Raw genomic sequence first — 22414 nt, 5'->3', positions numbered from 1 at the left:
TTTCCATGGCTCTTACCCTTTGCAATTCTATGGCTCAAACCCACCCCCACTCAAACCCACTTCAAGTCTTCTGCATATATTTAATAAATGCTCCTTTAGGAAAGTATTTGTCACTTCTTCACATCTCCAAGCCAACGAAGATTATCTCTTTTGGCAGAGGAAGGGACGAGAGAAGAAAAAAATCATTAATTTACTAGTACTTAAGCATTCAAAACTTTTTAAATGGGTGTTCAAAGTGGTCAACTTGGCAATGGTCAAGTTGTTTCAACATGTCTAAGGTTTTAGAGTTTGTTTCCTGGGTTTTTTTTTTTTTTTTTTAAATAGTCACCTCCGCCTTGCAAGGGGCATTTAATTGGCGAACTGTGTTACCAGCACTGACTAGTTGTAATTAATTGGATACCAAAATCCTGGGCTCAGGGTTTATTATCCATGATATTTAAACTAAAAAATGAATAATTAAGTAGCATACCAATGAATTAATGTTTTTATTGCAACAGACCTTCCATGGCCTCCCATACCGCCAGCAAAGTTCACTATATTAGTTAAATACTAATCTCAATATATAATAGTTCATTAATAGAGGTTATCTCATTAAGACTTGCATATCAAGTCATGTACAAACAGTTTATGGCTCACAGCAACAGGGAAGATCTAGAAACCAAACAACCAGTATGGCTGAAAAACTAAACTCCCCTTCCCAAACACATGAATAAAATAAGCTTCCAGAGCTCCTAAACCCCCCAAAACAATTTTATCCTGTTTTTATGAGAGTTCAGCAGAAGGAAAAAGGGAAGCTTTTCCTCATATACTTGAAAAACAATGCCACATCCCTGTGTCCTGCTGCAGACATGGCAAACCTGTAGCATAGCATGATCGATCTGGAGACAGAAGACAGGAATCACATCAACCCTGTCTCTGTCACTGTAAGTCCAGGAATGCTGCCATGAGGACCCTGCTTACTGCACAGAAATGGTGTAGCCTTTTAAGCACTGTCTGTTCAGGACACTGGTTTAAAATTTCAGACCATCTATAACCAACAGCAAACCTGGACCCCCTCCATGTCATCTTTTAGGAAAACCATGAAGAAGACAGTAGGATGCAGTTTTTAGTACAGCAAGCCAAGAGAACAGTTATATTAAATCTAATCAAAATGGCTGCCATGAGATTAAGTGCAAGTAAAAGCTCCCTAATGGTAAAAGCAATTTAGAACTGAACAGCTGCCAAAGATCACTGATGAAAAAAAAAAAAAAATCAATGGAAACATTCAAAAAAGAGATTAGCCAGCACACTCAGAAACAATTTATGGAAAAAAATCTACACACAATGGCCAGAGATCATTATCCTTTTACCTGTAGGGAAAGCTGCATATCCAAGGCATTTTTCATTTTAAAGATGGTAACTGTGGCCAAAGACACAGTTCTAATACCTTTTCAGCTGAAAAAGCTTGTGTTGCACACTGTGTAATATTCACTCGCCATCAGCAGATGCTGGAGCCTTTTCTCAGTGGCTAAAGGACAAGTACTCCTCGCTCACTAGACCTGTGCTCCTTACCCAATTGCCCTGAAATCACTTCAATCTTTTCCATGATTTGATCAGGCTCCATTTTTAAGTTAATTCTCCCCCTAATTCTTATGGGAAAGCTATTCCAGAATTTCTTTCTGCCAACATACTTAGGATAATTATTTTCAAGACCAAGGAATTTCACTAGTATCTTGTTTTTTATAAAAATTGAGGAAGAGTGTCTGAAACCTTGCATCTAGAAAGAGGAGGGGCAGAGGGAGAACACAGAAAGAAGAGGAATCAAGTTACTTCTTCCTAACAGATCAACATTACAAAAGCCAAATAAGAAATAACAAGACATCTACACAAGAAATACCTAGCACTCAAAAAATAAAAGTGGTACTTCAGCTGCTTATAGGCAATTAACACAATTTTACACTAGTTGAAATAAAATAAATTTAGCAGCCCACAACACTACATGAATATTTACTGTGGTCTTAGTCGGATCAGATAGTGCAGTAGTCTTGTGGTCCTAAATTCAATGTGTAGCACACACAAAAATACAAATACCATCTGCAGTTCACAGAATGGGAGAGCTCCTCTGCTCTGCTCCATTTTAAGATGCTACCATCATTAACTCCTTTTTTGCCACAGTAAGATTTGCCAGTGAACATTCACACACAGGACCTCCAAAGCCACATACAGCGGTCACAGAACAGTTGAAGCTGGATGGGACCTTCAGAGACCAGCCAGTCCAGCCCCCCTGCTCAAGCAGGCTCACCTAGAGCAGGCTGCCCAGAACCCTGTCCAGCTTCGGAATATCTCTAAGGATGAAGACTCCACAACCTCCCGGGCAGCCTGTTCCAGTGCTCAGTCACCCTTACAGTAAAAACATTACACAAGAAGAGTGAACTGTATTTCAGTTTGAGCCCGTTGCCTCTCCTCCTGTCACTGCGCACTGCTGGAAAGATACTGGTCCTGTGCTCTTTACACTATCTGAAATGTTTGCATATGTTCATTGCTTTATGGAAGAAGTTTGAATCATTACTGGTTGAAATGTAGCAACTTTACCATCATTATATCAATTAATCCATTTTTACTTTTTTTTTTTTTTTTTTTTTTTTAAGCAGAATGAGCATAACATTTATGAGTTGTTCCCCTATGCTTATCTGCTGTCTCTTTTCTGTCTATAGTACATCCATATAAAGCTACCTGTATAATTTATTGTGACGTCTCAGGCATGACAGAGAAAACAATGGGGCACTTTGGATAGTCACAACTCCATTTATGACCAGTGTGCAGCAGCACATTTGTAAAGCATGTAACTGCACTATGACAAGATTTTGCATGACAACTAATTTTTGTGCATTTTTGTGATCTCTGCCTCACCAAGCTTATTTATAAGATATTTTATCCGCCATTTTGTAGAAAATAAAGATTGTTACCTCTCATCGAAGAGGCATGAAGACAGAAAAGTAATTATTTTTAAACAAGGAAAAAACCACAGGAGGGAAAAAGTATTAAAGATAAGAATCATGGCTTCTATGGGGTATTTCTATCATTCAGAAGATGAGATGTTTTCACAAGTCCCAAAAGAGGCTCTGGTCTATGAATTTCCTGAATTCCAAAGTCAGATAAAACAGTGATTTTAAAAAGTTATATTCTAGGATAATAAGAAGTCAAATGAAATAGAACTATATAAAGTACTCTCTACCTCCATTAATTTCCTAAATGCAAAATAATTTTTGTAACTTAGAATTCCTATTATATTCTAGTATTTTACTTACTTTGTTGTGAAAAGGGATTATATGTACTTATATAACATATACAGACTGTTAAAGAACTGCATGGAACAGATTACTTTTCCTGGCCTAAGCTCAATAGCATCTAAGGATTGGATATAAACAAGTTCAGCCACTCCTCTCCATGATACAGCACTTACCACTAGCATTTCTAGGTCACGCTCAGCAATACTTGGAAGACAGTACATAGAAACACAGCACCCCAGAACTGCCTTGGTGGTGCCTCTGTGTGTTTGTATATGTGCACGTTTGTCTACATGGTCATAGGGATGAAAGAAAAACCTCAAGAATTAGTTCAAAATCACTGGCTGATTTAAAAATACACCATGCTGCCTCGAAGTGAAATGCGTATTTTATTTTCATTCACTGTGACCTACTTACAGCCAGAACTCAGGAAAAAAAATCTATTTCGCCCAGAGAGTCAATAGAGTCAATTGTGCATTTTATTCAGACAAATCTTCCACTGTTTTTTATTCTAAATTCCTGCACTTTTTTCAACCAAATTAAGAACCAGTATTCTACACTTACAGACAAATCACCAGATCACTGAGGTAAAATTCTGACTATACTGAGATAATAGGATTTTTACCACCAATCTCAATGGAGAGAGTATTTTATTCATAGCACCCAATAAGGTGGAAGAGTCACAATCCACACAGATAGAGTCAAGGGGCTATTCCATGGCTAAATAAATGGTCTTTTAAAGTCATTGGAAACCTCTGAAGCAATAGAAAAGGCATGCAAAGTGAGGTAGACAGGGGCTCACACACACTTACCACAATGCCATAATTTCATTCCTTACACACACCTTTCTAGCAGATGCAGTTCCAAATCAGTCAATTGATTGCAGACAGTCTCAGTATGTTACTTACTCTAGAACTTTGGGGATGTAACACTTATTCTTCCCCCTTATGCTAGTATTCCTTCTGCTGCTATTCTCCACCCAAAAATCAACTTTTCTTTTGTTCTGTGGGTGGATTGACCAGTCTGTTCCCCCCATATCCATGGAAGACTCTTAGATGTCCTCTAATCTTGTTTACACAAGACAGCCAGTAGTCTCCTGTGTAAAATATATTAAAAAGGTTAATCTACAATGCTGTGAAACCAACTAAACTGTTGTTACACTGTTACCTAATTACTCGGGCATGGTTTCTGAGCTTCAGGATAAGATACCTGCTACATTACCGAGTACTTCACATTCCTAAAAACTGCTTCTCGTCTGTTTACAATGATCAGTAAAAATTAGGTGGGTTCGGACAGCAGAAAATCACGACTATTGGTGTTTTTCCTTCGTCAACTTATGTTGCAGCTCCCTGTCATTTAGAACCATAAATTTAAGAGTTGCCAGTTCCCTTCATTTAGAAACAGGGCTAGAGAATCTGCCTCCGCTCTGCTTCCCCACCTTTCCTCTAACCACTTAGATTGCCAAAGAAGTGAAAGTTCAGGGTAACTCACTCCTGGTCCAAGGTATTCAAGCCCAGCTAGAGTGACTGTCATGGAAACAGATATGGTCACATCATCCTCTTCCAAATGTCACCACGCAGAAAATAAATTCAGTACTTCACAAGTGCCACAAGCAAGGAACAGCACCCACTTTGAACCTTGTCACTTGGCCCTCATTGGTAAGACAGGAGGCAACTCAGCTCCCAAAACTATTACTGTGTTTGTTTTTTCTTTTTCTTTTTTTTTTTCTTTTTAGCTCAGAATAATTGGCTGTGTTGCTGTCATTTACACTAACAATCTTGGTAGATCTAGGCTTGCATGACATCGCAGAAAGCAGTTAATAAAAAATCTCATCAGTTTGTCAAATAAAAGACAGGCACACACATTCCTGTGGTTTTGAGGCTTAGTACTGAAAATGTATTTTTTTATGAGGACATTTGCAGTACCTTGTTCCCTATAACACCTGATTGGGCAGATCTTTAAGGGTCTAGGTCAAACACCCTACTTGACCTTCAAATTAAGAACCTCATTTCATCCAGACCACAGAAAGCATTCTCTCTTCTAAAATTGTAGTCAGAATAGAAATGACAAAAGAAACTACATGCAAGTCTTTCCTCACCTGTATATTTTAAAAGTAAAAATATACCTGCTAAAGCTCATTTTACATTCAGTTTTCTTCAAGCCATCCTTTCTGTTTTCAAAGATTCAATTTTTACATTTCAGAGCGCCACCTTATAAGGGATTAGTAAATAACCCAATAGCATTTTTTTATCCACAACCTATAATAATTCACGTGACCTCCTCACAGTTCACAGCTTTCAGTTCTGCCTGATCCTACCTCAACACCAGTTGACGGTTTAGGCTCGATGACTCTTTCTAGCCCAGTGATAACTCAAACTGGTAGGCCAAAATGTTTCTCATGCTTCCAAACAGTTTCCTCAGGAATGCAGGCAGGCCCTGTAAAAAGGCCTCGTTAAAGTTCTTGTCTCAGACAACCATTCCCACTTCCCAATACACAAATTCCCTGCTCATATACATTAAGGTAACCCTTTGCCATGCAAATCTTCCTCTTTTCTCAGCTGGGATGGTAGGCAGTCACGAATGAAGCTGGAAACTGGGGCAGGTTGGGGAGGGAGACAAGAGAGTGATCTATCTTTGCTGGCTGACAGCATTCATGTAACAGGGCACGTTTCACAGCAGCATTCATGCTTCATCTCTCAAAGAGTTTTGTGGCAGGAATGGGAAAGGAAAGACAAATGCTAAAGTAAGATCATCTCAGATCAATGCACTGAACCACCTCCAATTTTTCAATCCTTTGTTACACAGAACGGTGGAGATGAGACTGACTTGTCTTCCAAAGAGCTCTGCTGCCTGCTGCAAGACTAACTGCAGAATTTTCAGGTAGGAGTTCTAAAAGAAATCTGTATTCCTGAATATGATGCATTAGAAAAGTGTATCAGTGAAAAAAAACACTCATTATTTCAGGTTAGACAGCAGTTCAAATACAAAGAAGGCAACAATAGCCTTGCTGGACTATCTTGAACATTATGTTCCCATGTTGAATTTAAGTCACTAGCAGCCCAGAGAACAGAAAAAAAAGCAGATAAATGATACAGAGGACAGAAGAACTGACTTTCCAATGGAAAGCACTTACAACAAGAGGATGATACAAAGATGTCTGAAAACAAACAAACAAAAAATCCCAGTGTTTGAAGGTTATGAACATCTGTAACTGGGACATGTATTACTGCAAGAAAGAAATACACTATCAAGAAAGAGCTTCCCAGTAGGAAAGTCCTGTTTAGATCTTCAGCAGTTAAATGGATTTTTGCATACAGTCTGAACAAAGCCATGAGAATGCATTCAATCCTCAGTTCAGAAGTCTTGGGATCAAGCCATCAAACTGGCTATACTGTATGACAAAAAGGGGCGGTGAGGAGATTAATACATTACTTGAAATATATTTTGAAACTGCTGCAGACTTTCTGCCCCTCCCTTCCTCCATCCAGGGTGAATAGGTATCAATACAGCAGCATGTAATAATAAAGCAAAAGGGAACAAATCTTCTGGGCACCCTGGCAGAACCAAAGCTAAGCAGACAATAAAATCAGAATATGCTAAATATAAATGAATATTTATTCAAAACACTTCTCCTTTCTACCACGGTATTAAGTATATGGTACTATTTGATATTTATGTAATCATTCCTCAAAGCCTGCACATTTTTTGTAATTATAACTTTTTAACTTTTAATAATGTTCAGCACAGACATAGCCACTAGGAATCACCGTAGCAAACACAATAGAGAGGGACTGTCACAGACAGCAACACATACGAGCTACATGCCGGAAAAACTCAAGAATTTCCCAAGATCTAGTGACAGGTAAATTTTTGTGGGAGCTGCTGAAGTTTTAACACTTAAAAATTCATTTACACATACACAAGCACAGTTACATGTGAGCAATATACCTGGGAGAAGTCTATCAAATGTCTTTACATGCCTTATCTGCCTTCATCTCATCACTTATTTTTCAGTGACAGACAGAATGCAGTTTTGAGCAAGCAACATCACAAAATAATTAATTCAGCTAGTAAAAGGTTTTTCCTTCTTCTCCCAAATACAATCACTACCTGTCTTGAAAATGTCACCAAGGTCAAAGGAAATTCAAGTCTTCATCAATCAGTAATTAAAGCCTGGGTATAAGAAAATATTCTTCTTTCGGAGCCTGAAAGAGAAACTGTTCCACTGCAGATGAGATCCTGACCTACCCACAGGTCAGCAGATTATGAAATTCTGACTTTTTTTTTTAAGTTTTACCGCTTAACTTTTATTGAGCTCATATATTTTTCTTCCATTCTATCTTCCCTTTCCTAACTAGACTCCACATTGCTTGGACCTCTGGATGTCCTTGCAAATGAAAAAAAGGGAGGTGTCAGGGAAGGAATAGATTGTGTCTTTAAAAAAAATGCAGTTTTTGAAGCAGCCTTCTTCAGAAGGCTGTTCTTGCATAAAGGATAAATATATTCACAACTATGACTATCTCACAGTACAGAAGCTCAATCCGTATAACTTAAAAAAAGAAAAGAATGTTAGAAATACTATATGTATGTATTCCCAGAACACCTATAGTATTCTACATGTTCTGAGAATATATTATTATATTTACATAATTATCCTTTAACCATTCATGACTGATGTTTACCTACAATTCACATAGATTTATAGCACTGTATAATATCAAATGAAATTAACATCACAAACAAGCATTTTATAAATATGTCACAAAGATTGCAGGAGGCATATAATACATATTTACAGTGATTTTAAGAACTACAGACATGGTTTCACAGAGCTGTTTGTTTTATACTGAAATACCCCAACACCAGTATTTTAACCGTCTTTTTACATTTGCAGTTTACAGTCCTGTATATACTGTGCTTATACTACTCCAATTTGCTGTAAATCATGTATGTTATCTTCGAAATATGCTAACAGTAAAGCATAATACAGAAAACAGTGTGCATGATCTTAGTTCTAAACTACAGAAGCATACACATATCCTGACCCAATATAAAATGCATGCAAATAACGACTTAGAAAGTATGATATATTGTCACAAAGCTGGTGTTCAAAATTGCATTATTTAGTGCAGAACATTACTTCAATCAAATACTCTTTAAGACAACTGCCCTAAGAACAATATAGCTTAGCAAGAATGAGTACAAATAAAGAGATACACTAAAACAAAGGGCTTTTTTGCAACTACAGATGAGAGATTTCTAGATTTACAGGCATTAAGTTCTCAAATATTAAGCAGTGTTTAGCTTTATAGTACTGAAAGACTGCCAGAGTATAGCATTCCATTACCTGCATTAGCAATTAGCTTGCATTTTATCAGTTATCCTTGAAAACAGTGGATTTAAGTACTGATGTCAGCTCAGCATTATGAAGGTATGTTTATGAGGCTTAATGCAGTGAAAAGCCAGAGTACAGCAGCAGCATTTAGGAAAGCTACAATTCCTTGCAAGACAAGGAATACATACTACAAAGACAACCCAGTATACAATTAATATTTACCATTAAAATATTCACAAAAACACACTAGTTATTAATGTAAGTAATGTATCAATGTAAATCATTGATTTGCAAATATATACTGCACAATATAGGTTACAGAATTGTTCCACCTTATACAGACTAATAATATTTCTTACATGCAAACATGCCTCATTGATATTTACATTTTCTATCTCTATGCAAAACAATTACATGCTTTAGTTACTACATTTTAGAGAAAGAACAAAAGGACTAACAAACATTAGTTGAAAGTTATTTTGTCAAACTCCCCTAAGATTTTAACATTAGAAAATAAGTTATTTAGCCAATATTTTCACAATATTTTGTCCTACTGCTGCAGATAAAATAATTTAAGGAATGCATAACAACAATATAGTACCTTACCCTTTCTACCGGTGAACCATAGCATGCAATGACGAAACATAGCAGTGGCAGATGGCATTGGTGTTAGTAAATGTGAATAAAAAGGATAATAGCAGAGAAATGACTGGCAGACAAGACACAGAAATGTAGATGAAAAGAATGCAAGCTTGTAATTCTCGAAGCAAAGCTCCACCTTTAAGCCAAATGTTTCCTCTAGTCTCCTCATAATTGAGTATTAAGTTCTATTAAAATACAAACTGCAACCTTCTGACCAGTCTTGATTCTCTTCACACAGAAATGCATAATTGTATCTTGATAACGAAGATCAGAAGCGTTTTGTAAGCACAACCCATAACCAGAAGCCTATTACTTTCTGCCTTGGATTGATTTATTTTTTTACATTTTTAATCTCCAAATCCCGCCAGAGCTACAGCCTCTTTCTAGCACATATGTATTCACTGCAGATGTAAATCCCTGCCTAACCTGCAGCACCCCTGGATCCAGAATGTTCCCAGTATGCTCATTCATGCTGCTCTGTTGCCAAACATTTAAAATCATCCATCAAATACAAGAAGCAGTTTCTAATATAAGAAAAAAAAATCTCTCCTTTCAGCTCACCCTGAAAATGGAAGGTTTTCTGATCAACAGTTATTGTGAAGGTGCTGTCGTCCTCGTCGTCTATACCAATCACAGCTCCCTGTGAAACAAAGAACAAAATCCTGATAAGGCAAGCAGTGACATCAGCAGCCGGCACTCTAGCACTACACCCCTGGAATGCAAAAAGCAGGGAGAAATTAGACACTAACTGCACACCATAATGAGCAGAAGGATTCTGTTTGGCCAGAGAATGTAAGTCTGCTTTTTTAAAAAAGATTAAATCCTTAGTTGTAGATAAAAGCAGTGATTATTTGTATGACTTTGGGATTTTCTGGATAATGATATGCATCTTCTACTTTCGGAATGGAGGTGGCTCTATACTACAGCATCATTAAAGTAAACAGTAATCTACTATTCTGTACTAAGCATCACTAAAGTAAACAGTAATCTACTATTTATTCTGTACTACATTCCAACCTATATTTAAAAGAAGAGTAGGGACCAACACATTATAAATACTTCCCACATATAAAAATATTAATACATAGATTTTTTTTAAAAAAATTAAATGATCTATTTTTCCGTCCCTAAATAAATAACTGCAGTGAGTCAACACAGTATATCAAAAGCAGCTGTCTTCTAATTGTTGATGAATTATAAACAGGAAATGCAAGTGAATGATAGAGTGAAGCTCATCTGTGCTCAGCTGTTTACATACCTATCCACATCTTCCTTCCCTCCCCCACCAAAACACTTAACAAATGATGCAGTTTCATTCAAGTGAAGAGGAAATGTAAGAGTCTGTATGGATTTGCAAGAAATTGCAACACTACTTCAAAATGCTTCAAGTATCACACAGATTTAATCAGTTTCTACTCTTTTGCAGCAGTTATAGCATTACTCTTTTCTGTCGTTCCATCTCCTGTTAAACAGAAAGACATCACTGGGATGTACGCATACTGAAAGGGTAAGTTCTGCTCTTAGTGTCCAAGAGAACAGCAAGTAACAACAGTAAGAACCCCTACGAGGCAATTCCAACGAGCGCTTCATTTCATTTGGTCAAGTATCATACAGCAACTACAGTGCAGAGAGTTAGATGAATAACCAGGCCAGCCCAAACCTAAGAATATCTTGGATAGAGATTTAGGGGCAGGGGGACCTGAATCAATCTTGCTCACACAGAAAACTTCATGGCCCCTATATGGGCTTCCCGGCAGATGGGTCCAGCTCATGTAGGGCTGAGCCTATGACAGGCAAACAAGATGGAGTAACAGGTCCTATTTAAGAGTAACACCTATGGAACAGGAAGGTGCATCTCCAAACTGTTTTTCTCCTCCCACTGTCAAGACCGTATCACTTATCTGAAGGACTGTTTTCCAAATAGGTCTTTCTAGGACAACTCCAGGATCAGGACATACCAACAAGCAGATGACCGGCCACCACACTCTGGCACACAACTGCTGTCTGGCGATGGCACAGGTGCCCGTGACAGGCCTTGCTGGGCCAAATGTATTTTAGCAGAGCAATTTTTTTAGATCCGTAGGTAAAATACACCTAGGATTCTTGTAAGTGCATGTTTTGGTACGCAATAAATGAAAATTCTACTACCAACTGTAAAAAGTCATAGTCTAGCTCCTCATGATCAGCTACATCAAAAATCTCTAAGCTAGACACCAAGAACGTGACAAAGATACTTTCCTCAGAGTAACCAAACCAGAGCAGTTTTGGATCCTGTGGCTCATAACAACTGAAACTTTAACCTTTAGGTTCCTCTCCTGCATGTTTACTAGCAAGACAAATCAGAAATTCACTTATCAACAATATATTCTTGATTCAAGGCTCTGGTGATCCTTGTTCTTCACTCTTCTCAGAAGAGTTCTGAGAACTCCTGAGAACTCCTATTTTTATCCAAACTGTTTGAATTACATGTTTGTTTATGTTCACACCTACAGTTACAAATGAACAATTAAACCAAACAGAAAACCTCTTAGATAGAATTTCAAACTGCAGAAGTCCATCTGTTCAGCTCTTGCTATTTCTATCATCTGCCAAAAAAGCTGCTTTACAACAATAGTAGGAAAAAGACCACTTCCTCCACCAAAAAAAAAAAAGTCTACACAAACATTACAAATATTCAGAGAAAGTAAATCAACAAATCTTAGGGAAACTCCAAAAAGCAATATGGGGTGGGAGGGTGGCAGATGGGGGAAGAGAAAGGTGCTGCTTTTTCCTTAAATTAATAAAAAACAGATCATGTAACTCTGAACAGATTGTTCACTTTTAATATTCGTTAAACTGACAGGCTGAGACCCACCTCCACACTGACAGGCTCACAATACTATTGAAGTAGACATGGTTTTCAGACTCAATTTTTCCATGTAACACATCCTTATAAACATCCTTATGAATCTATGGAAGTATAGTTTTGTAGACAGTAGTTTGAGTTCACATTACCTTTAAAGACATTATAAATTAAAACACCAATAGATTAAAAAGAAGGAAGAAATGTTCAGCAAGATACAGAAATCTACATGAATGGAGACTCTCAAGAGATTAGTAGGACCCCATTATTAGGCCTATAGAAAGACGGGAAAGGAGTAACAACACAAGGAAGGAAGAAATGGGAGGAAAGCAGGGCAAAGCTCTGCTGCAGCATATATGAGACAGCGTGTCAGACCACAGAGCCCCTTCCCTGTGCTCCTCTTCCTTCAGTATTCCAAAGAGTTCCCATTCCCAATCCTTCATCCTCCTGACTCTCCCCCAAGCAACATCAGACAGCTTCATACTGAGTCAGACAGCCTATGAGGGAAAGGACTGACACAAGAAAATTTCTTGCTAAGTGTATGCCTAGAGGTACAAAGTGGGCATGTACAAAGATGTCACCGTCACAGCAAACCTCCATACTGCTGCTTAGGGTACAACAGCAGCATTCAAGGTTAAAAGTCCTGAGCAAAAGGATCTCAGTTAACAGCTTTCCCAGTCTGCATCTCCTCAGCCCTCTCTTCCCGATTTGTGTTCTCCCTTCTCTGAGATTTCCCGACAGTTGCCTGCTGGCTTCTTCCTGCCCTTTCCAGTCCTACTTTGTTTTCCTTGCTCGAGCCTGACCACCTGCTGCCTGACATTAATACGCAGCACTGCAATACGCCAAACGAAACGCAGTCAAGTGGCAGCACAAAAGAACATCCCAGCCGACCAAATGGAGGACACAGGAAGAGAGCAAAGACAGATCAGAAGGGCAGAAGTTTTTCTACATCTTCTGTAGACAGAGAATATAAATGCATATACACATATTTGCACATAAACACAAAAAAAGAAATGAGAACTGCAAATCACAACTTTTTCATAGCATATGTCACTACTAATCCATCTTATTTTGTCATATAGCTTTCTCCACGAGGTCTCATATACATAGTAAGTCATTATGCACCAAAGAAAACAACACTTACTCTGAGTCTAACACATCCTCGGCGTGATCCTCTCATCATTTTATCTTTTGACTGAAACAAGAAATAAAAAATCACCAGATTAACAAATTTAATCTGAATTTCAAGAAAAAGTTATTTAAGACAACTGAGAAAAAAGCAGTTTGGTATAATATTTTATTGCCTGATTAAATGAAACTGATAGTGTTACAACAGTGCTCTGACACAAAGGAGAAAACATCATGATGGTATGAAAAGGTAGTCCTTCAGAAAACAGGAATACAGTATCACACTTCAGAAAGTTTTGTAGATACATTGAAAAAATAGAAGATTCAATCTGCACCTTTATGAAAGCAAGATGAGATGAAGAAAAAAGGCACTCAATAGGGAATAATAAAAACTGGCAGAATACTGATACTGTGTCTTCCTTTCTCTCCCACTCTCGTAAAAGTGGCCATAGAAAAAAATCCAGCTGTGTAGCAACAATTGTATAAATAAAATTGTACCTCTATCAGAAAGTTTCCCAGATTCAGCCCCCTATTCCATACAGACACAAATCTCATGCTCAGGCATGCTTCCACATCTACTCATGAGGCAGCACAGTCTGCTTTTATTGCAACAGTTGGAAAAGTTATCATCATAGCCATAGAAAAGCTATGGTTGTGTTAGATAAATTATAAGATCCCAAATCACAAAACAGAGGAGACCCACTTCTTCCTGTGCTTTATCCTGTAGCCTATCCCACCTTGCTGCTGAATTCCTGAATCTCTTCTTTGGTATCTCTATCTGAAGCAATGACAAGGGAACTCTAAAACAAGGCAAGTCAAACTAGGCAGGTCTAAGCCGCCAATTTACTGCTTGAACTTGCCACATCTTAAACTTTCAGCTATGACCAGCACTGGCACAGGTAGATTTTTTGACTATCTTCCTGCCAGCGTCACAAGAATTAAGGGGCAATTCTGGCAAGCCATGTAACATGCACACACAAACCCTTTTGAAGAGAAAAAAAAAAGTTTGGAAAACTCTAAATACTTAGTTTTCTCATAGCATTTAAAATATCTTCTTATTTTCAACTAACTGCCCTGTCTTTTTTTTTTTTTTAATGAGAAATTTGATGCAGTTGTAGTCTTCACTCCAAGGACAGTTCCACTCTAACATAACCCCTTCTTCCTCACCAACCAAGTATCTAAAGGACACCATTGTAACTGATGTAAGGAGATCTAGTCCTTAAAATGGGAGAGTGCTACTAGGAGCTTACTCCTCCCTCTGGCGGTTTCAGGAAGAAATACTGACACAATCTTGACATGAAAGTAATTTTCTGCACTGAGGATGCAACTCTGCAGCCATTAGGAGCAGCCCATCAAGATTAGGGCGGTCTGACTGTCTGGATCACACACTGCAGGCCCTCCTGCGTGCCAGGCAAGCACTCCTTCAGGTTCCTGTGCATATCCAGGAACTAAATCAAACAAAAATGTGAAGGTAAGAAAAGCAACAATTTGGTTTTGTCTGGTTTAGACTCCTGAAGTGACTAAGGGAGGGGAGATGAGAACAAGTGCCACTGCAAGCTGGGCAGAACTGCACTGATTCAAATTACACAGATTAACTGTCATCAAGACCGGGAAAGAGAGTGCAGAAGCCTTAAGGTGTTTTTTTTTATTATTATTATTATTTCCTTTAATGGGATGGAAATTAAGTTTAAACATTACAATTCTTAATGTTCTTTCCAAAGAACAACTTGGCAAAAGCATGTCTATTCTGGTAAAGCTACCTTAAAGACACAGAATAAGTTCTCAGCTTTCACACAGAGCTTTAATTGTTTCATACTCATTATAACGAGGCTGGTAAGTCTGTTCCTCCTACCTAAGTGAAACAGGGCACCTACTGCTGCAGAGGCTGGGCTCCCTGAGCACTACCGCATGCAGGGACCGTCACCATCGGTGGCATCAGGACAGAGTAGAACTTCCACACATGGCTGCAGGAGGCCACTTGAAAATGCAGCTCAGTTGACGTTTTAGTCTGTTGTTCCCTCTGCCCTGAAAATAAGATTCTTGTACAAATATTGCCATTCTGCAATCACTTTTAAGGATTAAGGTTCTATTGCACTGAAGAAAAATTTAAAAAGTCACATCTTCCTTTCTATATATATACTAAGTTTTAATACACAGTTATCTTTTTCTCAGTGATCAGTTTTCATAGCTACACAAAATGACATTTTCAATATGCTTAAGAAGCAGTGAACTGATTTTTATGATAACAGGCTTGAATAGATTACAAGCTGACAACAAGAGAGAAATTCTAGAAGCTCAAGTAAGATTTAAAAAAATGCACACTACCACTTCACAGGGAACATAGGTATCTGCCTCAAAAGTGGCTTTAACCATTTTCCTTTTTACATCCACAGAGCAAAGTTGATGCACTACCAAAAATATCTAATACAAGGCATTCCAGGAAACCTACAACTCCTTGGAGAAATTAAAATAATGCATAACTTCTTTAAACCCTTTAACCATTCTGAGTCTGGTGCAATTCACTGAGGGACACAGGTGACTATAAGGCCACAGAATTGCTGAAGATGTAATGTCCTCTAAGTGCAGATGCCAAAGCTGAAACCAAATAGGTGCTGTTGGTATAGCTGAAGCTTTGACTTTTGTGGATATAGCCACAAAGCAGGAAGCAAACCACTACTGCAGATAACTGAAGATGCCACAGCACCACCATTAACTCCTAAAGCAAGATCCATGGATGTAAAAAAGGTGTTTTCTTTTTTCCTAACATCTTTACAGTGTGAGAGGTGAAATAAAGCCATGCTCAGCGGGAATACATCCCCGATACTCAGAAAGAACAGACAGTACAAACCTAACCCATCACTAAACGGCAAGCAGAAGCAAAAGTTTTTAAAAAGCAATCTACGTCTTAAGTGCTCAGAGTTTCAGTTACATCTAAACAGTAACTTTATTTCAGAGAAAGTTCATGTTCATATATGCACTGACTGACAAGAAAGAAGGCTGCCACAACTGGCTTCCTAGAAGCTATGCGCAAGTTCAGGTTTGCTTTTTGTAGAGCAAGTGCAGGCAGAGTTACCACCCAGCACCACAGGAAAGATGCCTCAGGCAGGCTGTAAAATTTGCTTCACAGAATAAGATTAGTCTCTAAACTTTGTCTTCCCAAAGTTCAAATTTGTCATATTCAGATTATGTGTTAGATCCCAGATGACGCACATTACTGCTCAGTCTACGTCTCCGTTGTGGAAGCGCAAGCTCCTATTTGTAGGGATTCAATGTGCGTAAGCAACGCTTACTATTCGACATTTTGGTTTCTTCCTCATCCTATCTCATTTGTCATCCAAGACCAACAAATGAAGAAATACCTCTTTACCCTCTCCCATGTCCCTATCCTAAAGGGGAAAAAGGCTAAATGTTTTCACATATGAGGAGTTCATATGTACATATAAGGAGTTCACATAAGTGAGTTTTAACATATAATGAAAAAATAGTTCAGAGATAGAACTTATATGCACGCTTAAGAATACACACATAAAACTATAATAACTTATATGCACGCTTAAGAATACACACATAAAACTATATAATATGTACCGTTGTGCTTAGAACTTTCTGTTTATAAATGTTGCACTTGACTTAAAGGATATACAAAGCAAAGCACATTTGAAAACAGCAGTATATATTAAATATCAAATATAAGGGAAGCATAAAAAGAGATGCTTGGGACCACAGCAAAAGCAGGATAAATTGGTTTGGGACATTTTAAGGTTTACTTTTTATTTTATTGATTTGGATTTTACAGGTTTAATAACACACATTACGGTTCATAAGTATATGCATCCGGACTGTTATACAGTCCACTGCTTAAATTCTAATCCAATTACAATATATTCAGTACATCAAAACCTGTCATACAAATAGTTAAAACTACATATAAAATTCGATTTGAATACTGTTCAATAATAGCCATCTTAATACTATTATCCTATGTCCATCAATCCAAAATATTTTCCTTTTTATATGAAGTTTGCTTGCAGTTATGTCTGTTTTTATTAGGCTCACTGACCTGTTTTCAGTTCACGTGCAGTTTTACCAGCAACGGGAGGTATCACATTAGCTGAGAACAGAAAGCAAAGCCCTCAAAGGGAACGTTTGTACAACAGCATACATTTATTTTCTGTTTTCTAGGGACTTTTACACATAGCTGTTGTTTAAGAAACCAGTTGAGAAAGCAGGAAAATTAATTCAACTAAAATTCTCTCCTCTTAAGACATTGAGCCATGACTCCAGATTTGGAGGCATCATTTGAAATCACATTAGAGATTTGCTTCCAGTTTCAAATGTTCACGAAATTACAACAAAATTTTAGCCCCACTCCTCAAAAGCCAGATTATACATTTCACAAGCAGTTCTTTCAATGCAATGCAACCAATATAAAAATTTCCAACTGCAATCTTTAAAAAACATGAGGCAAAATTATTTCTAGAGGACCTCAAATGTTGCTTCCTCAGAAAAGGTTTCACACAGATTTTGCTCTTGAAAGAGTTCAACCTGCATATGTTTTAAAGAGTTTTATAAAATGACTAACGGGAACAACAGAAAATTAATTTTCTTAACCTGCATTTAAATCTGTTCTTTAGGAATGTATTCATAAGGAAACCACAGAAGAATAGGAGGTTACCAAATAATTTTTCAAGAACTCATCGTACAGAGTTGATATATACAATAATATTTTCTATCAGTCCTCACTCAGAATGCAGGCAGCCGTTTAAGTCTACAGTGGTATGAGCAGTTAGGTCTCCTTCTGGTATCGTCAGACATCAAAAATGCACAAATGTGTTAAATATTTTATGGAAGTTATTCTATGGAACTTAAAAGAGGAAACTGCACTGCAGACTGACCTTCCTTTTCACTGACCCTTGTTTTAGAACAGCTATGCCAGTTCAGCTTTCAATCTATTATACGATATTTATTTTAAAAGCACACTTAAAATGAGATTTTTAAGAAGGATATTTTTCAACCTCGAGAGAGTCTCTGGATTATTTCTACAAGATTCTCAGGTTATAGCTGATGCATATTTAAGCCAGCGCTGCTGCCAGAAAACACAAAAAAGCAAATCTCATTCACCTCCCTCTTCCGCCCTAGCCATATCTTTGTCTTCATGCTATCTCCAACACAATGCCAACACACACTTTAAACAGCCATGCAGAAACACCAACAACAGGAAACATTCAACTGAACACATGTATCAGCAGAAAGTTACTTTTCATCTGGAATCCAGCTCAGGGAACATCTTCAAAACTCCAGTGCAAGCAGGAGCAGAAATGAGCCCCTAAGAGACCTTTCTTTTAAATATTGTCCTCTCTTGCTTAAGGCTGCATTCAGTTACACTCCATAAAAAGCATAATCCTTCATTAAACTTCCGTGAATGACACAGGAAGACATACTTCCAAGAGAAAATATTGGTGTCTCCACAAATTAAAGAATACTGGGGTGGGCTGGGGAGGGGGAGAAGACACCTAGGAAACCACCGGTTGAACTGATTCAAAACGGCATGCAATAATTTACCATTTGCCAATAAATCAAGCAATAAATAAACCTAACAATAACATAAGAATTCACTTGAAATTCAAATAGGAGGAAGTAAAACAAAATTGATATGGTCTACAAAAATACCTAAACTCTAAACAGAATTGAATTTGGATTTTAAAACTCTGGGAAGGAGAGACAGAAAAGATTTAAGCGACAATATCAATGGACTTGCATGCAAATGATACCATTTGCTGTTACTAGACCATTTATTATAACAAAAACAGGTAAGATAGTGTTTGAACTATTAGTCTGGGTTTTACTCTCTGGAATATATTCATAAGGAAATTTAAATAAAGGTAATTACAAGTAGATTTAAATTTTTTTTTTCCTCCTTCAAAATGTAAATGTTACAAACTGTAGAAGAAGAAAGCAACATAAACGTTTGCATTGTAAAAAAGCTATTGCAAAACTATTTGGAAATGCATGTCCAAAACATTTGCATTCATACTGCCAACTCATAGTACTAGCATTCACTGCACTCCAACAAAGCAGAGGAAAAACACACAAATTAAAACACAAATAAGTTAATATTACATTCTGATTTTTTGTTTGACTCAATATCTTTTGCTTTGCTTCTTGAAAGCTGTTATCGTGTCAGAAAAGCAAATTTATTTTACTTCATTTGCTTCTGATGCTCATATTCACTACACATTCAGGTTAACATTTAGTCAGTTTCCCAAACAACAAAGCACACTAATCTGGGGGCTTTCTTCCCACAAGCTCAGGATTATTCTGCACTAACTCTGAATGTTTATTCCACATTGAGGGTACTTTTGTGCAGTCTGTTTTAAGCTACTTCCCCAAAAGACTAAACAGAACAGTATAGGGACTCACCTATGAACAGATGTATTTTTCTGGATCTAGTTCTGATAGAAAGTTCAGCCTTATGAAAAGTTACTTCTCTACCATTTTCAAAAGCCCCTCTGTCAAAAGTTAATGACATTGGACCTGCTGGAGAGAGTGTTTCCAGCATGAGCATCCTTTTGGATTGAAACAGGCTTAGGGACTGTGCAAGAAGTGATGAACAGGTAAGAGCAGCTGAGTAAAACAATCTTCCATCAGTGAAGCTCTTTCCAGACTGCCTATCAATGCAGCCAGCGAGAACCTCACTCTACCCCACCCATGCATTACACTCCTGGAGATGAGCCAGTTTCAGGCTCAAACCACATGGATACACGAGCAAAGCCTTCCCGTAATACAACTGTGTTGCTTCAGACTGAAACAGGCTCAGAGAGAATGGAGTTCATGACTGTCTATACCCAATCAGATAGATAAGCCTTAATATAAAAATACAAGTATATAACAAATCATAGAAGAAGGCTGTAAAAGGCCATTTCCCCACAGACATAACGCTCCCAAGCCTGCTAAAATTCCATATTAAAGTTGCTTATTTACCACAGTCTTAACTACGGTTCAGGAATTATTACTGTAAAGATGGAGCTGAATGAAACAGCATCCTACTATTTTCTCAGTACTGCTATTAGTGAGGCTGTGATCTGAATTCTCCCTCGTACCCATGATCGAGCTGACCACACAGCCCTATGAGCAGTTATGCCGGCAATGCAGGAAGAAGCATGCGAGCAGCCAGACCAGTATTTTCAGCAGCTGGGCTTTGAATAGCTTCCATTCAACAAGACACACACTCTCACCTACAAAAATGAGCACAACTGGCATAACAAGTACTTGACAGAAGCATGTGCAGAAAAAAAAAAAACACACAGAAAGCATTTGAAATTAAATGTTAACTGTAGGACTTTGTTAGGAGTAAAGGTACACAAACTAGGGGAGGCAATTTGATTTCTTGACCTGAAGTTGAATCGCTAGGACAGGTAGTTAAAAAAAGACTTTTTAATATTAGGAACTAAAATTTTGCACTATAAAATAATAAATTGTACAGTATAAAAGTGTAAAGCATATGTAGAGATACATAGTCACAGGAAAGAATGAAAATTAACAACTGATATTGATTAGACTGGTGAAAATCACTGAATGAAAGTCATTGCAATGATAAGTGTTTATTGCACGCACATTCAGTAAACATCAGCACAGATTTCTATTTCTGTAACTGAGAGAATCACGCCTTTGTACCTTGGACCTTTCCTTACATTACACTGACTAATTCATCTCACTCAAACAGCTGATGTATGAACAGCCATTAAAAAGGAACTATAAAAGCACTTTTTCTTCCCTACTCATATTTCAGTGGGGATAAAGTAGGGATTTTAAGGGTATATTAACTGTATCTGGTCTTAATAGAGTCCTTAACATGTTTATACAGAGTCTTACAAACTCCTCGGGCTGGAAGTCAAAAACTCTTTACTAGGAGAGCAGGAAATACAGATTTAGGGGGAAAAAAAGAAGTTTTATAGATATTGCTTCTGTATGCATATACTTTCTCAACTCAGAAGTCATCAACATCACCACACAGCACCCCAAGTTAGGCCATTCACCATAAACTTCATTTGTTTTCCAGAGGTTAACTTTGTGTTTTATCCAGTGCAGTGAGAACAACTGCGCTGTTCCAACTTATCTGGGAGCACGTGTAGTTCTGCCAGCTAGCCTTCCAACTTTAGGGCACATCCTTGGGAAAATGAAAAGAAGCTGTACTGCTAAAAATATTTGTAATTTAATGCTTATTTCATACGTGAATCGAAAGTAGATAGGCAGGCAGTATCCACCAACAGCACATCAAAGCACCCTATCAGCCTCGGACACTTCCAAAGTTCACGCTGGGAAACTAGGAAGGGGAGCAGCACAAACCTCCCACTGGGAAGCAACCTGCGGTTCAGGCAGCGAGCTCGGGCCGCAGAGCTGCTCGCAGGGAGCCCTCTGGGGAAGGAGGCAGCCGCCCGACCCGCCCAGGATCCCACTGGGCAGGAGGGAGCAAAGGCCGAAGCACCCTGAGGGAACCGGCCACGAGGGGCAACGGCCGCAACGGCCGTTACCGCCCAACGACCCCGCCCCGCGCCCCCTCCCCCGCCCCGGCCGCCAACAATAACAGCGGCGCTCGCCCCCACCCATCAAGCCCGCTGCGCGGCCGCCCATTGGCTGCTCCCGCCGCCTCCTCCTTCGCCATTGGCCGCCGCGGGGCTCACGCCGCCCCGCGTCCTCTCACCGCCCCCACCCTGCGCCTCAGCTGCCCGCCCCGGCCGGGCCCGGCCCGACGCGGCCCGCGCTGTCCCTCGCACCGTGTAGTAGGAGAGGAGCCCGGCGTTGTAGTCGAGCACGAACCAGCGGTACTGCCAGCCCTTCATCACGTTGGTCCATTTGCTCAGCGGGCCCTCCATGATAGACGCCATCTTGGGCACCGAACCGGCACCGCCACCGGAGAGCCGGGCACGGACACGGCGGCGGCCGGGCGGGAGGGAGGGAGGGAGAGAGGGCGGGCGGGGAGGGGGCGGGGCACGCAGCGAGGGGGCGGGCAGGAGGGCGTGGCTTGCGCGCGCATCGGGAGCGCCCAACGGCCGGCAGGGCGGGGCCCGGGGTAACGGACAGGAGGGCGGGGGAGGTGGCGCTGAGGGGGCGAGTGCCCCTCGCCGGGAACCGCGTCCTCTCGTTGTTATATCTGTGCGTTGTTATATCTGTGCTCTGTTGTCTCTACTCCTTTTATTTCCC

General features: G+C 39.1%; 1 protein-coding gene across 2 annotated transcripts in view; it reads right to left on the bottom strand.

Annotated features, from left to right (window-relative positions):
• The window catches only part of OSBPL9 (oxysterol binding protein like 9), a 56983-nt gene extending 34791 nt beyond the window's left edge, over positions 1–22192 (bottom strand). For both annotated transcript variants that reach the window (XM_088536845.1, XM_088536855.1), the window contains exons 1-3: positions 21988–22192; positions 13230–13280; positions 9805–9883 (exon numbers count right to left, since the gene is read on the bottom strand). In XM_088536845.1, coding sequence (XP_088392971.1) covers positions 9805–9883; positions 13230–13280; positions 21988–22098 — 241 coding nt within the window. In that variant the 5' untranslated portion in view covers positions 22099–22192. The remainder of the gene's footprint in view (positions 1–9804; positions 9884–13229; positions 13281–21987) is intronic.
• Between the last annotated feature and the right edge of the window lie 222 nt (positions 22193–22414).

This window comes from Tinamus guttatus, unplaced genomic scaffold (genome assembly GCF_059628265.1).
Source record: "Tinamus guttatus ecotype Peru unplaced genomic scaffold, ASM5962826v1 Tinamus_guttatus_pri_ptg000044l, whole genome shotgun sequence".
Lineage (NCBI taxonomy): Eukaryota > Metazoa > Chordata > Aves > Tinamiformes > Tinamidae > Tinamus > Tinamus guttatus.
The sequence above is the reverse complement of the archived record's forward strand: the minus strand, read 5'-3'. Positions and strand labels throughout refer to the sequence as shown.